General features: G+C 35.3%; 2 protein-coding genes and 1 non-coding gene across 3 annotated transcripts; all 3 read right to left on the minus strand.

The window, feature by feature from the left end:
- Nucleotides 1-6,111: 6,111 nt before the first annotated feature.
- TRNAV-AAC (transfer RNA valine (anticodon AAC)) lies at nt 6,112-6,183 on the minus strand. Its single transcript has one exon. It is a non-coding gene; the product is annotated as a tRNA-Val (tRNA).
- Nucleotides 6,184-13,340: 7,157 nt separating this feature from the next.
- LOC131079301 (disease resistance protein Roq1) lies at nt 13,341-16,673 on the minus strand. The gene is made up of 2 exons (XM_058017209.2): nt 16,037-16,673; nt 13,341-15,721 (listed from the first exon to the last, which is right to left on the minus strand). The coding sequence occupies exons 1-2, from the start codon at nt 16,504-16,506 to the stop codon at nt 15,106-15,108; spliced, it is 1,086 nt and encodes a 361-aa protein (XP_057873192.2). The 5' UTR covers nt 16,507-16,673; the 3' UTR covers nt 13,341-15,105.
- LOC131079310 (putative disease resistance protein RGA3) lies at nt 13,397-15,096 on the minus strand. Its single transcript, XM_058017223.2, has 2 exons — nt 14,816-15,096; nt 13,397-14,720 (listed from the first exon to the last, which is right to left on the minus strand). Exons 1-2 carry the CDS (start codon nt 15,094-15,096, stop codon nt 13,397-13,399), a joined length of 1,605 nt encoding a protein of 534 aa, XP_057873206.2.
- Nucleotides 16,674-17,298: the final 625 nt, after the last annotated feature.

A 17,298-nucleotide genomic window follows, 5' to 3' on the forward strand; every position in this document is an offset into this window, starting at 1 on the left:
GCTAATATCCCTTACCCCATTAAGGTTGAGATGTCTTTGCATGTGCATCTAGGATGGTCGTGACAGGTGCCCAGGTTCTCATTTGTTGCATATGATGACACTCTTTTCCCTACATGTAGGTCCCAGTGCCTTAAGTCATGTTTTGTTGTGTTGCCTCTGGAGGATTTATGATTGGATATTTTATTTTTTGCATCCTTGTGTTAGTTTTGCATTATCCTTTGGTTGTTAGGTGTCAGCCTAGATCTAGAGTGTGAGTGGGACCATGTGTCATCTCTTAGCATGGTCGGGTGGTTCCTTATGGTTCCACATGGTCGAGTGGTTTGATGCCTTCTTCCATTGGGATGTTCTTCGTTGGATGCTTCTGCGTGGTTGTGGATCTTTTGTCTTCTCAGCTATGGATGGATACTAGTAGCATATTAATGTATATGGTTTATATGGTTTATGCATGTATTAGACTCATGATGTAATTGTACTTGTAATTGAGAGTTATGCTCTTTGATGTAATCGGATATTGTGTAGTAGATGAGATAGTAGTGGACATATTGATGTATCATATGTACTTTGGATATTGATTCATTAATGGAAATTATGGTTTTGGATATATTGTTATGCATTTGTTTTCATGTATGGGATTGGGAACATTTAGCATTGGTGTTTAAAAATGAACCTAAAGGGATGGTTAATGTATTCATATTAAGGATAGTAAATAATCATATATGCATGGAAATGATAAATATTGTTACAATTTAGTATGCATTAGGTCATGGTGGTAATTGTGTTATCATGCTTATGATGTTATGTTATTGCTTATGGGTAGGAATAGGTAATGACATTGAGATACCCTAGGGAACGATATTGATGTTTGTGTTTATTTCCGCTTGCGATATATGCTCTTGTGATTATGTTCATGAAGATTAAATGTTATCTTGTTAATGGTTGTATTATGCATATGAGTAGTTGGTTATATGTGTTGTGCTAGAACATGTTTTTTTTTTAATTATCTCTATTTGCATGTTAGTCTATTAGTTTCTCTAGGATATTTTTGCAGGCACACACACACACACACACACACACACACACACACACACATATAGAGAGAGATATATTTATATAAAAATAAAGATTTAGGAGAGGTGGAAACATAAATAAATGGTGAGAGATATAAAATGAGAGAGAGGGAGAGAAGCGAGGGAGGATAGATGGAGAGAAACATAAAGAAATGGAGAGAGATGGAATAAGATACAAGATGGAAGGAGAGAGAGAGAGGGAGGGATGGATTTATCTCCATTTATTTATATTTCTTCCTCTATCCTCCCTCTTTCTCTCCCTCTCTCTCACTATTGATTTTTGTTTCCCTTTTCTCCTCACTCTTGCTTTATATATAAATCCCTCTATCTATCTCTCTCCATCTCTCTCTAATTTTATTTTTCTCTTTTTATCTCTCACCCCCCCCCCCCCCCCTCTCTCTTTATCTCTCTCCTTATCCCTCTTATCACTTTACCACCTCTCTAAATTTACATCTTTTTTTTCTGCATCTCTCTATCTCTTTATATCTCTCTTTGTCATCCTCTCTATCTCTTTGCCTCTCTATTTTTATTTCTCTATCTCTCCATCTATCTCTAGATTCCCATCCTCTATTTGTCTTTATCTTTATCTATCTCACACTTTTTCTCCCCCCTCTAAATATATCTTTGTCCTCTCTCTCTCTCTCTCTCTCTCTCTCTCTCTCTCTCTCTCTCTCTCTCTCTCTAAATATCTACAAAAAATACTCTTCCAACACTAATTCAGAATGCTCATTGCTCTAAGTATCTACAAAAATATTAACATGAAACGAGAAAAAAATTAAAATAACTTCATTTATAACCTCTAATGACCAAATAGGAAGCTATCATCAACCATGATCACTACAGTTATTTCTTTTCCCTTCACTTATGTAAAAAGGACTAAGTATAAATATAGTGGGAAAATATTTTTATGCTTGAAAACAAAAAGAAAAAGGATTCAAATAAAAACTATGACAATTATTATCATTATTATTTTTGGCAAGGTGGCAATGCCACTTGATATATTTTATTAATGATATATATTTTTTACAATATATTTAAAAATTGGTTCAAACTGAGCTCCCAGAGAAAAGAACCAACAAGAAAAACTCTGGTCATTGCTCATCAACATGACTATAGTAGAGAAGTAGTGAACAATCCTCTAGCCAGAGCTAGTTACAAAATAGAGATCAGCAAAGGAGCATGCAGGCTCATTTACAAATAGGAGCATACAAGCTCATTTTACAGAATAGGAGCATGCAAGCTTATTTACAAAATAAGGACATGAAAAAGAAATAACATAGGCTGCCCATTGAATGAAGAAGAGAGCTCCAAAAAGCAAGAGGACTAAACCAACATCGAAGGACAGATCCATCTTCATGGGATATCTTGAAGGCCCTGCAACAAAGAACTCCTGCAACCAAAATTGACATGCCCCTACACCAAAAAACACCCGCAACCAAAATATATATATACTACAGAACGTAGAGAATTTACAAGAAACACAAGGGTCCAAAACATAACTGACACCAATGACATGAGATATGCGATCCGCCATTATAAACAAATGCCAAAGGAGAAGAGGTGAATGCGGAAATGCTAGAGAGAAATGAAGCCCTAAATTTTTATGCTGTAAATGAAAAGAAAGAGGAGATATATCATAAAAAATCTGACAAACCAAAAGAAGCGGCATACAGAGATAATCATGAAAACAATGTCATGCCAAACTTTAAATGGCATATGAAGGATAGATTCACAATGTGAAAATAAATATCTCTAGATTTCGCACCAGGAGAGAGTACCAAACACACGAACAACATCAATAACAACCAACTCATTATTAATGAATGCCAAGTGATGATCGAGTAAAGCAAAGTACCTCAAATCAAAACCAAATGGAATTATGAAAAGGAATATCTCACCAAGAGGAGAGAATATCAACTCGTATAAACAAGCAATCATATAATAAGAACGATTAAATACTCGACTCTCTACAGGCTATACTTAATAGGTGTACATAAGATTTTTTAGCCTAGCCTATGCCAAGTGAGCAATATATTATTGTTGATTTCTAAATTTTTTAGGCTATCAAGAGGTGAGCAATATATTTTTAGTTATTATTTAAGCTTCTTTTTTTATCGGTGTACACAAGATTTTTTAGCCTAGCCTATGCCAAGTGAAGCCACAAGTAGAAGACCTGAAGCAATCATCGATGAGGAGGGACCTCAAAGAGATCGATCTGGACCGGTCAGCAAGAGTAAACACAACAGAAATACAAAGATATGATGGAGGCAATGTAGAACAGATTGTTTCATTGCATGGAATTTGATTACATCCAACCAGTAACAACCGGGTTACAACATACTGGCTCACAGGCCTGGTAGAATAGGTGTCAACCGGGACCTCGAATCTTAAGATCTATCTTCTACACACAGTCTAGCTACTTGATTCTCTGGATGATTACATTCTAATGCGCAATTACAATTATATATATTGATCCAAAGGATCCAGTCGGTCCAAAGGGATCAAAACCTGAAGAACAAGACCTAACATGCAAAATAAACAAGTTCAAACTCCGCCAAGAGATTCCTCCGAAAAATCCAAAGGATGAAATGTAGGTCACGGGACAAGGTCGACCACACACCAAGGAACATCAGAATCAATTCCCAAGGCTCTGCAAGCTTCAAAAGGGGTTTTGGTAGATCACCAAAATGGGTCCAGGCAACCAGTAACAAAGGACTGTCAACCGGTAATAGGAAACTGTCATAGAAACCGGTAGTGATAGCTTGCCGAAAAATGATCCAAATGCAATACAGTTTGGAAGCAAGAAAGACGATCAATTCTTCAAGTAGAATCCAATTCTATAGGGTCTGGTGAGCCAAAACCGGGACACACGAAAAGGAAAAAAAATGAAACTGCAAACAGAAAGGAAAATGTTTTTGGTTGATGCAAGATTGCTATGAACCGGGGATTCTCCTGTATCAAGACCTCATCCTTGGCATGAACACATAGCATTAACACAAATATTCCAAACCCATGAGCATGGTATCCTAGCAAGGTCATAAATTCCATAAGCACACTAGCCTAATGAGGGGTTGGAGCATAAAGTCACATGCATGAACACTAGTAACATCAATGCGAAGGTTCAAACTCGTGAACATATTGGATCAATGAGGGCAAAAATCTTTAAAATCTCCATATCCCAACATGGGTTTGAATGTTGGTGGAAACAACAAAAATGCCACACCTTAACCATCACACTATGCCATGAACAACTCTTATTTAAGCTTTTATTCATAGGATCAAGGTTGAATAATTTATGTAAGTGTATATCTTAAATATTTTAAAGGTAGTATAGAGTAATATTTTATTTGCATTATAATGACACAAGCATGAATATAAGGCTAACAATTCATATGATTGCCCAATTGTTCCTTATCCACATCATCTACCTTCTATCTATTTTATAGTGTATATCATTGGTGTTGTTTTATTAATCAATCCATCAAATACGATATTCAAAAAGAATATTGCAAAAACTCAAAAATAACTCTTGAATTGGAGGATATGTTAGGTTGCAGAGTGGAGTTGACAATGTGGGGTGACATCTACAGTAAGTAAAGCCAAGATCTCAAAGAGTTGTGTGACTCAAAAACTTTTCCCATTCTTTCTGTAAAGGTTGCACAAATTAATGATTTCAATATAAAATATGTGAGAAAAATTAGCACAAGCCAACTTATTATAAATTTGGATGCAAAGTCACAATGATTGAGACTCTAGTTTGATATGGAAAGGAAGAATCCATGTTTTCATTCTATTACGAAGGAAATCCCATTTGTGAAACGACTTGAAATGTTCAAAATTGTGACACAAATTACTTGGACGAGGGACTTGGTAGATCTAATAAACCTGACTAGATTGTGATAAAATCTACCTTCTTTCATAAAGGTAGATAATATGTTACATCACTTGCCCCTTGAAGATTGACATAGGCAATACAAAATGAAGGTGAACAATAGTGGAGATGGTAAATGACATTTTGAAAGATGTGATAAGAGTTTCCCTAAATATGATTTATAAATATATGCTTCAATGCCAAGTATAAGACCATATTGATTTGGCTTGTGCTAATGCTTTTGAAGAAGAGAGAGAAGATATTATGGGTGTTATGGAAAAATAATTAAACATGGTAAAGAATGAACAACAAGATGATACCAAGTTTTGACATATTTTAGGAAAAGTATTTTTGAATAAATAAATATTTAAACTAAAAAGTGAAAGAAGAGACTTATAATGATGAACATAGGATTAAATGCATTGGCATAAGAACAAAAAAATTGAATTATTCATCTGAAATAAAATTTTTATTAGATTCAATTGCTAAGCTCTAGGTTTTGTTACATTCAATCACTAGATTCGACAATGGAGAGCTAAAAAAATAGTTTTGAATGTGGCAAAATGGAAGTACATAGTCTCTTCATGAGGATTTGTGAGTAGATATAATTTGTTTTATATAATTTAGAAAATAAAAAATTGTATATTATCTTTTTTGCAATAAATTCATTGGATATCTCTCGGTGTATTTTAAATAAATTAGTTTAAAAATATATGCTAAATACATGAAAAAAAATACTATAAATAAGAACATAATAGACAATATTGCATTGAATTAACAATTTCATATTATAGTATATTGCTCACCTCTTAGAGGAGGTTACCTCTTGGAACAATGTTCAATACAATATAATTCGTTGATAACCCATTCTTCTATTAAAACTCTCTATTGAAACTTATTCTACTAAATATAAGTACTAATTTCTATGCACATGGGATGAACTTAGCAATTCATATGCATTTGATGCTTTTATTAATCCTCCCTTAATACAAAAGTAATTAATTAGGAAGAAATATCTTACAATTCATATACATTTGATGCTTTTATTAATCCTACCTTAAAACAAAGGTAATTAATTAAGAAGAAATTGTTAGGCTTGTGGGGCTTGATAGGGAATGTGTCCCCTAACAATTTTAACAACCCTCTAAGGTATTCATAATAATTGTTGAGACATGGACCAACTAGGACTTGAACCTAGGACCTTCCATATGTTGTTGGAATGCTCTACCACTGAGCTACTGGCCCCTCTTGGACCAGTCCATCGTCGGTCTGGGTGTGGCTTATTTCGAACACCAACAGCCCCCCTTAAGCCACACCTCTCGTGTGCTTGGGGCTCCTAGCCTAGACCTGGACCAGCTAGGACTCTAACCTAGGACCTTCCATATGCTGCTGGAGTGCTCTACATTGCGCTACTGGTCCCTCTTGGACTAGTCCATCATCAGTCCAGGTGTGGCTTATTTCCAACACCGACAATAATATCAATCCAAATAGAAATAAAACTCTGTGTGTGTGTGTGTGTGTGTGTGTGTGTGTGTGTGTGTGTGTGTGGCATCAGTAGGAAAGAATGGAGGGGAGAAAACCCCCGGTCTAGCCCAGATCCTTTAATGGATCATAAAGTCAAATCGTCGGTCTGGGTGTGGCTTATTTCCAACACCAACAGCCCCCCTTAAGCCACACCTCTCGTGTGCTTGGGGCTCCTAGCCTAGACCTGGACCAGCTAGGACTCTAACCTAGGACCTTCCATATGTTGCTGGAGTGCTCTACATTGCGCTACTGGTCCCTCTTGGACTAGTCCATCATCAGTCCAGGTGTGGCTTATTTCCAACACCGACAATAATATCAATCCAAATAGAAATAAAACTGTGTGTGTGTGTGTGTGTGTGTGTGTGTGTGTGTGTGTGTGTGTGTGTGTGTGTGTGGCATCAGTAGGAAAGAATGGAGGGGAGAAAACCCCCGGTCTAGCCCAGATCCTTTAATGGATCATAAAGTCAAATCGTCGGTCTGGGTGTGGCTTATTTCCAACACCAACAGCCCCCCTTAAGCCACACCTCTCGTGTGCTTGGGGCTCCTAGCCTGGACCTGGACCAGCTAGGACTCTAACCTAGGACCTTCCATATGCTGCTGGAGTGCTCTACATTGCGCTACTGGTCCCTCTTGGACTAGTCCATCATCAGTCTAGGTGTGGCTTATTTCCAACACCGACAATAATATCAATCCAAATAGAAATAAAACTGTGTGTGTGTGTGTGTGTGTGTGTGTGTGTGTGTGTGTGTGTGTGTGTGTGTGGGTGGGGGTGTGTGTGTGTGTGTGTGTGTGTGTGTGTGGGGCATCAGTAGGAAAGAATGTGTGTGTGTGTGTGTGTGTGTGTGTGTGTGTGTGTGTGTGTGTGTGTGTGTGTGTGTGTGTGTGTGTGTGTGTGTGTGTGTGTGTAGGAAAGAATGGAGGGGAGAAAACCCCCGGTCTAGCCCAGATCCTTTAATGGATCATAAAGTCAAATTGATATTTTATCTAACTAATTTTATTCTACAACAAACATACATTCCTAGTTACATACATTTCTGGGAAATAATAGAAATTTCTTAAGATTTGCCTTAATACATTCTATATGTTGTGAATCAGACCTATTCCTCTTTAGATTTCATTGCTAAGGTATACCATGCCATATGAATCATAGAGACCGAGATTATGCCTGCACATGAGCCCTGTTGCTCCTACTAGCTCGTTTAGAAGCAACTGTGTTCCTTAATTCTACAAAAAAGAACACCTTAACACATCTTACAGCCAAGACCATTGTTAGTAGCACTATAAAGCCTTGCTTATCAATAAATTGTCAACAATTAAATTCAACCTTCCATTCTTAGTTATTGAAATCAGCCTCCCATAAAGGTTATTGTACCCTGATTCATCTCTTATTTTGGGACCACATACGCCACTGTTTGTTTTAGTATTAATATAAGAGATTACCAAGGGTACAATAACCTGAAGGGCGGGTGGAGTAACTGGATATTAAAGAGTACATAAATATTCAAATACGAAACAAAACTAAAAGCTAAATTCATCATGATTATACTGTCAGAACAAGTATCAATGACATCTCATACATTTCCATTTGAGCCTGTATGTCGTCGATCCATTACATTGATTGTATAGATCATGATATTAAATCTGGTGCATATAAATATCTTAACAAAAAAAAGACAACCCTATCCTCCTTCACAACTTATATCTTATATGAATGTAAGGCTGCCAGAATTTAGAAGGACGGAGCAATTCACAAACATGACATATTCATATCAGAATAAAGGTCAATTGCCAGGCTATTTTAGCTTTGAACCTAACATAGGAAACCAAATCTACAAAGCTTCAGTCAAAGTAAAGAGTAACACCAAAGGTCCACCATTGACCCCAACCAGAGATCTTAGTGAAGCAGAGAAACGAAAAAATACACAGTTCACAACCCTTCTGTTGTTTAGGAATCAGTTCCTTATCAATGTATGATTTTATCTATATTACAAAATTTAAAACAAACTGAATATATATATGTATATATATAGACAAGAAAGGCAAAACAATGATGTCCTATCCACTGAACCATTCCATTCTTAGCATCACCTAGGCTAGAACAAGATATACTACCATGTAACTTAATCTATTGCATGTTAATTCAGCCTAACCAAGAAGGTATTTAATCCTCCTTTTTTGTTCACTTAAAAATCATGCAAGAGCACCAGGAGGTAGCTATAAACAAGTCCTACAAATACATTCGAGATAGTAATAACCATGTATTTATAGATTAGAGCATAATATATATCCTTGATAGTCTTAAGAGTATATATAGTTCAACCCCATATTATACAAGGGTCTATTTAAAGTATACTGTAAGAGTCTATTACTACAAAAAGAGATTAAGTTCCTCAGAAGATAATCTTATAGTATCAACCCACTTCCTATTAATATGTAGACAAGAAACTACCCTGTCCCTATCAAAGAACCTCAACTAATCATCTTCCATGTCTAACAGGTCCACAACATCATTTACAGCCGAATGAGGGGTCCTCTTCCCGGTTCGACTCGTTTCTGCACTGTTACAAGAGGCCCCCATATTGTTTTTGTTCATGCCTTTCACCCATGCGGCTTTGATAATCACCGGTGGAAGCACTTGAATTTTATCCAAAGGGATATCATATGTGGGTGCAGGGGTTTCATACCCTTCTTCCTTAAGATAGTTGATCCACCAATTAGGGTAAGGGGCCTCTTGAATGTGAAGCCATTTTAGCAGGAAATCCGCATTTATGCGAATGGTAGGCATTTGTTCATTGAACTTGGCTTCGCCCCGCACCATTAAAACTGGCCTTCTGGTGATAAAGTCTTCCTTATTTCTATAATCCTCTGGAAAGGGGATCAAAAGCCTTTCATCTATGCTACCAATAGCAATCTCAAAGAGACCTAAAAATTCCTCCTTAAAAAACATTAATCCAAGGAGAATTACCTCACTTTTACAAGTGCTTGCTCGCAGCAAGATGGCCGCGAATTCTGCAGGGATGTCACAATTTACCCTGTAGCGAAATTCTCAACTAAAGTGCTCTTCCCCCATGATTACTTGAATTGCCTTGAGGGTGAAGTCGTCAACATCCTTGAGGACCCTATACCATCTTTCTGCCTTAATTTCACCACGGAATGCCATGAGCCTGTTATCGCTAGCAGATACTAGTTTGATATTTGACTCCATTGCTAGAGTTTTAAGCACGAAATCTAAAGCCTACCTTGGAAAACTAAATCCTACATACCAATGTATATAGAGAAAAAGTCTGAGTACTAATCACTGAGAACCATCAATTCACATGATTGCTCATGAGGTGGCTCCTTCATAATTATACATATGCCAAAGTCATTTGAAGTGTTCATTCATTATTATCCCTCCATCCTTCGAAGTAATTATTACCAATTCATCCTGCGGAAAGAGGTTTCCAAGGCTAGCCTTAAGGCTTTGTTTAGATAAATATGTGTACTTAAGAGTATATATATACATATATGTATATACATATATATGTATGTATATACATATATATATACATACATATATACATATATATGTATATATGTATATATATGTGTGTATATGTATATATGTGTATATAAGTATATATGTGTGTGTGTGTGTGTGTAAGTGTACATATGCACAAATATATATATATCTGTGTGTGTGTGTGTGTGTGTGTGTGTGTGTGTGTGTGTGTGTGTGTGTGTGTAAATACATATATTTATATAAATATATATACCATAAACCAAATTCAAACTTAACCTTGTACCAAATTTCCCCCAACCCTAAATCAAATCAAACCTTAACTCTAAACAAATTCAACTCTAACCCAAACATTAAAATATATTGAATGTTGACTATAAACCTAACCAAACCTTAAGTTAAATTTAATCATAGACCTATATCAAAGTCAACCCTAACCCTATGTTAAATTCAACCCAAATATTTAACAAAATTTTAGTCCTTATCCTAACACTAAATCAAATTAAACTCTAACAGTAAACTAAATTGAAGCCTAACCCTAAACAAAATCAACATAGATCCTAAACTAAATCAAATTGTAAACATATCTCATAAAATTCAACCCCAACCCTATCTCTATTTGAACTTTCACCATAACCCTATTTAACCACTTCTAATTGAAATGAGGTTACTAATAACTTTCTATAGATGTAATTAATTTTTCTTAAAAGAATAAAAAAAAATTCATTGAGTACGCATTAGTTAGTTATTTGTTATACTATTTAATTAATGGTAATTGCTTTAAAAATAGATTATTAGTTAGTTATTCATTATACTATTTAATTATTGGTAATTGCTTTAAAAATAGATTATTAACTAATTTTGTTGAACTTTAAAATTGTACTTTCAAATCAAATTGGGACATGTATAGAGATATTATCTTTAATTTTAAAAAATTTGATAAAATATAATTTCAATTCCACTTGAAATTTTAAGTTTGAAAATTTTAATAAATTTCTATAAATGAAAACGTTTTTTCTTTAAAACAAAATAAATTAATGCTAATTAGGGTTAGAGTTAAGATCAAAGGTTGGATTTGAATTAAGGTTACCTTGTTAGTATTAGGGTTAATAATATTAGGGTCATATTTAACCTATTAGAATTAGAATATATAGAGAGTTTAAATTAGAATTAGGGTTAGTGTTAATCTTAGGATAGACAAAACTAGAGTTGTGGCCTCAATCATAATTTTATATCCCCAATCCTAACACTAACTCCAACCCTCATTATTTTCAAGTATTGCGTGTGTTGGGTTAGGATTAGAGATTGAGTTAAATTAGGGTTAGGGTTCATGTTAGAGATAGGGTTTAATTAGGGGTTTTGTTTAAGGTTATGGTTAGTGTTTAGTTAGTGTTAGGGTTCTAAGATAAATCTTGAGGTTAAGGTCAAGGTTGTGGTTGTGGTTGTGGTTGGGGTTTAATTAGGGTTAGGGTCATAGTTTATTAGGGCTAGGATTAAGATTCTAGGAGAAAGCTTAGGTCAAATTTAGGCTTGGGGTTGATGTGATGGTTCATTTAGAGTTAAGGTTAAAGTTAGGGCTCAATTAGGGTTATGGTTAGCAATACATTTGTTAAACTTGTTATAATCAATGTCTTACATCGTTAGGTTAGGGTTAGTGTTAGTATTAAAGTTATAAAATAAACTTTGGTATCAAGGTTATGGTTAGAATTAAAGTTGCACTAGGGTTTAGGTTCAAGTTCAATTAATATTAAAACTAGAATAGGGATTGCCATTACAATTAGGGTTAATGTTAGGGTTAAGGGTAGGTTAGAATAGGATTAAATGAGATTAGGTATCAATTAGGATTATAGAAGAAATCTTTGACTTAGGGTTAGGATTAGGGCTAGGGTTATATTACAAATAAGCTTAAACAATGATAAGGTTTGAATTAGGGTTATGGTTGGGTTTTAATTTGGGCTATAGCTAAAATTAGAGTTAGGGTTAAATTAGGGTTAATATTAATTTCATGCTAGGGTTTAAACAATGTTAGCATTAGGGTTAGATTCAATGTTGGACTAGGGTTAAAGTTAGGTTAGAATAAGAATTAGAGATAGAATTTGGATTATGGTTAAATTAGGATGAGGTTTCAATCGGTTAGGGCTAAGATTAAGGTTAGCGTTCAACTTTAATTGTGGCTTAATAAGTGTTAAAGTTAGGATTCATTTAAATTAGAATTAAAGTTAGGATTAAATTTTGGGCTATGTTTCAATTAAGTTGGGATTTAGTTAGGGTTAGGTAAAATTATGGTTAGAGTTCAAAAAGAGTTGATTAAGTTCAATTAGCGTTAAGGTTAGAATTAGAATTAGAAATAAGGAAATATTCAAGCTAGGGTTAGGATTAAGTTTTAATTATGATTATGGTTTGAATATTATTAGGGTTAATAAATTAGGGTAGTAAGGTTAGAGTTAGGGTTAATGTTAGATTAGGATTCAATAAGAGTTAGCATTGGGGCTCAATTAGGGTAGGGTAAAATTATGGTTATAAAAAAATATGAGAGTTAAGGTTGATATATGGTTAGGGTTTAAATAGAGTTAGTGTCTAGAATCAATTGCAAGAGTTAGGTTTTATAATAGATAAGGGTTAGACTTAGAATTGGATGTATGATTAGGGTTAGGTTTCAATATATATCACATATATCAAACCTAATGTTTATATATAAGTAGATCATAGTAAATCAAATGTTAAATATTTATATTTTGAATTTCCCTTCAAGTTGGCTAAGTGATTTATTAAACCATTTAATGTCAATTTTATTACAATCAACTCTTTATTATTATGATTTTTATTCAGTAATGCAAATTGGAAATATTATCTTCCACTAACCAAAACAAATTTAAAACAATTTTGAAGATTAAAACATCAAAATATCACTTGAAGAGAATCAAATGTGTAAATACAAACTAATAATTATTTAAAATATACTTCATTTTTTAAATTTAAAGACATCATATATATATATATATATATATATATATATATATATATATATATATATATATATATATATATATATATATATATATATATATATATATATATATATATATATATAATTATATAAAATATAATATTTATTATTTATAAAAAATAGTATATATTAAAAAAAGTTGAATAGATAAACTAGACTATAATTTTTAAAGTATTATATTTCAAAAAATAAAAACATTAAAATTACATACATAAATATAAAATGACAAATAATTTATTCCCTACCAACTCATAGCCTAATTATCTAATGAATGAATACTTTTAATAATGCAATGCTCAACCTACAAATAATTAACAAACAAATAAACACAAAAAGCCCACCAAAAAAATAAACTAGGTAACCCTGCGACGATACCTAAATAATTTGTTGTTTTTCCTATTATATCTTGAATCTTCCATGTAGTTCTTTTATATATCAGGTACAAGTGGTACATTAGTCCATGTTGAATTTGAATTAAACCCCTTGAGTCTTTTCAACCTCTCGAATCTCTTCAGTTTCAGTTTCGGACAGTTAAATAGATAGAAATTCTCGAGACATGGCATCGTTCCCTCCTCCAATTCAGGAAACTCTTCTAATAATGTGAAACTACTAATCCAAAAAAGGCGGAGTTGTGGAAACCCTCCGGACTCTCCAAAACCATTGGGCAATTCTCTGCAGCTCTGGTTCCCACACAACTGTAAGCTCACTAGGTTGGGCATTCTCTGCAACTCAGGATAATCACTGCATTCACAATATTCTAAGCATAATTGCTTCAGATTTGCCAAATCACATATCCAACTTGGAACTACAAACCTGCACAATGTAAGATCTTCCAAATGTTTCATTGCTGTAATATTTTTAGGAAGCTGCAGAAGCTCCGTTTTCTCATCAATGTAACTGTACATTTCCAGACAGCGCATCTTTACCAGCTGTGCAAGGGTACATTCTTCCATCCTTTTCATCTGCATCTCATGGCTAATTTCTAACCATAGTTCCTGAAGCTGAGTCGTATTGGCCAAATCGCCTAACTGTATGGATCCGTCCTCTTCTTTGGAGAATGTCAAGTATGATCGCAGTGCTCTCAAAGAAATCAGCTTTGATATTCCCTTTGGCATGCGATCAATACCCCGACCTTCTAAACACTGAAGACATTGAAGTTCGCTTATCCATTCTGGTAATTGAGAGCAATAGATAGGGAGAGCAAGAAACAAGAGACTTTTCAGATGTCTCACACACTCTGGTAACTCCCGAATATCTATACCCGTTAAATTCAGAACTTTCAGAAGAATCATCTTTCCAACAGACGCAGGCAGTGTAGAGATATCTGTGGAGCTCAAATCCAGAACGCGCAGTCCTCTCATAGTGGTAAACAAGTTTGTGGGAATGCTTGTAATCATCTTGTTGTGAGATAGTGAAAGTGTACGGAGATAAACAGGATGGCTCTCTGAGATGGTCTTGATGACATGTACACCTTTCTTGGCCAGTAAAATCCGACTCCAGCCCCTGGCACCACTTGTATGTGTGGAGATTTCCTCAACAGAAAAGGCACATTTATTTTCTTCCGCTATGTGTATGGCCAAATCATGCAATAGATCATGAATTTTACAGAATTTATTAAATTTATAGGCACCAGAATAACCTGAATCAAAATCCGCATATACTTGAAGCTGTGCAGACACAGCTGAACAAGTAGATGTAACCAAGCCCACGCCATATCCCACTGGTCTTCTCCTGCTGGGACGAATCCTTCTCCTATCCAAAGATACATCAAATACCCTGCTTATATCTCCTCATCCTCGAGAAAGAAGGAAAGATATGCAAAACATGGTTTAAGGTGTGCAGGCAACGAGTCATAACTCAATTTTAAAATCTCCATGACAGGGTCAAGGTCACCAATGGGAGCAACTACTCTTTCGAGATGACGGTGCTTCAACTCCCATTTGTTGGGATGTCTGGTGTTGGCCAGAGATGCTGCTATCGTTTTGATAGCAAGAGGTAAATTTCCACATTGCTTTACAATCTTCCGACCTTCCTCTCCCATGTCCTTCAAAATTCTATTTCCCACACCATCAGGAAATGCGGTAACACAAAACAGCCTCCAACTGTGTTCGTCTGACAAATATGACATCTCATAAATTCAAACACTTGAATTTAGAGCAACCTGCCTATTTCTTGTAGTTACCACAACTTTACAATCTTTCTCAGCTGGCAGATCAAGTTTATCAATCAGAGAATTTTCAGTAGAGAGAGTCCACACATCATCCAACACAATAAGAGATCTTTTCCCTTGGAGATAGTCATGAATCAATTCAGCCGCTCTCTCTTCACTCACAAGTTCACTATGTATACCTATGTGGGAGGCTATATCATGTTGCAAATTCTTGAGAGAATAAGATCTAGAAATAGAAAGCCAAATAGAATGATCATACTTGGATTTTACGGCTTTGTAGACAATTTGAAGGAGAAATGTTTTCCCTGAGCCCCCCATACCAACAACGGCTATGATTTGAACTTGTGGGTCTTCCAACAAGCCTACCAAGCATTCAACTTTGGATTCTAACCCCACTGGATGTGAATATCTGGGCAGAAGACTAGATTTCTTCACCTGTGCTGATGTACTTGTTGATGCTGCCGCATCTGAATGAAGACCTTCCTTATGTTTTGCAACTTCCCCATGTCTTGGGAAGACATTTAGCTTCCCAACCTCTTGTTGCACAGCCAAGGCAATCTTTGTACACAGCATCTCGACATTACTGGTAATTTTAAAGGAATAATTCAAAAGCGTTCAAAATCAATATGGAGCGTAAAAGGGGAAAAATTAAAACACTGAACCATAATAGATTGGAAGCAAACAACCTAAACAAAATAGAAAAACTTAAAATACTGCAAAGCAATCTAAATAAAATAGGAAAAACTAAATGGGCAAAATAATCTTAGTCTTATTATGCATAGCTTCTGGTATCAATTACACGACTAGACTAGATTGGTCTGAAACTTTGAGAAAATAAACTCACAGAATTGATACCAAAATGACGCACAATAAAACTGCGGAAATCATATGAACTTACTCGTTAGATGTGTTGAATTTGTAGCCAGAGATGAGTGAAGAAGAGAGGAGGGCTGCTTTCCACTGGTCAATCCTGCTGCCACTGAATCTCTTCTTTTCTTGATGTCGAGCGAAAGCAGGTGCATAAACTCCCTTGTGAGGGTAGCGAAGGTCAGAAGGCTGGACATCACAAAATACAGGAATAAACAGAACCTTGGTATCCAACATGTCAACCAGTTCATCTAGACACCAAGGGGATTCCGCATAACCTGGTGAGAAGATGGCGATTTGGACACTGGAAGAGTATATGGCATTTTTTATGGCAGATTCAATTGGATCTCCCAATTGTAATGCTTGATCATCAAGAAATGTCCAAAAGCCCATTTCCTCCAGTGATTCGTAAAGCGCAAAAGCCACAGTGTCTTTCACGTCAGGGCCTCGGTGGCTTATGAATGCATCATATAACTTTTTAGATACAGAGGAAGACGCCATGAACGCAGATTCCAAAGAGGAATGAAAAATATAATTCAGACTGATCTAATTTTGACAAAAGCAGAGAAATTTTTGAAAGCTTTTAAGCAGGAGTAATGCGTATTAGGTAATGTTTCTCCAATAATTCAATTTCATCGATTGTAGCGTGACTGACACGATAAATGATGTTTTTCTATGCACGACTTGACTTCGCTACAGAGCTCACATGACAAGTGGTCTGACAATGATGAAAATGCCGAAGTCATCAACATCACGCATGTGAGAAATCCGTCCAAAATAGAGACGTGTTACGAATCTCGACCACACCCATGTGATTGCGTAAATTGTAAGCAAGGCCACTTCATTTTCTGTACGACTTTTCATTGGTTCTCGCTATTCTCCACTTAAAAAAGGCATGGGTAAGACATAATATCATACCATACACCATCCCTCATGCCATAGCATGATGACGGCCGATTAGACGGAAGGACTAACGGGACGGCAGCAAATGTTTTGACTTGCCATTACTTTCAAAAACCCCACTCCCGCCCAGGGTAATTTTAAATCTTGGTTGATTACATCTATCTACAAAATCTTTGGGCACATAGAACTCTCAAAGTGTAGTCGGATTTCAATTTATTTTTTTTTGGTCATTTCATAGTGTCGACCCATACATGAACTCCTTTGCATCAATAGTAGATAACTCATAATTTCCATAGTAGTGGACAAATGCTCCAGTAATTTTGCACAAATGAGCTAATAAAGGGCAAAATAATTAAAAAATTATCCACTATCGGTACATGTGATATTCAC

The sequence above is a fragment of the Cryptomeria japonica genome, chromosome 7, assembly GCF_030272615.1.
Source record: "Cryptomeria japonica chromosome 7, Sugi_1.0, whole genome shotgun sequence".
In the NCBI taxonomy this organism is placed as follows: domain Eukaryota; kingdom Viridiplantae; phylum Streptophyta; class Pinopsida; order Cupressales; family Cupressaceae; genus Cryptomeria; species Cryptomeria japonica.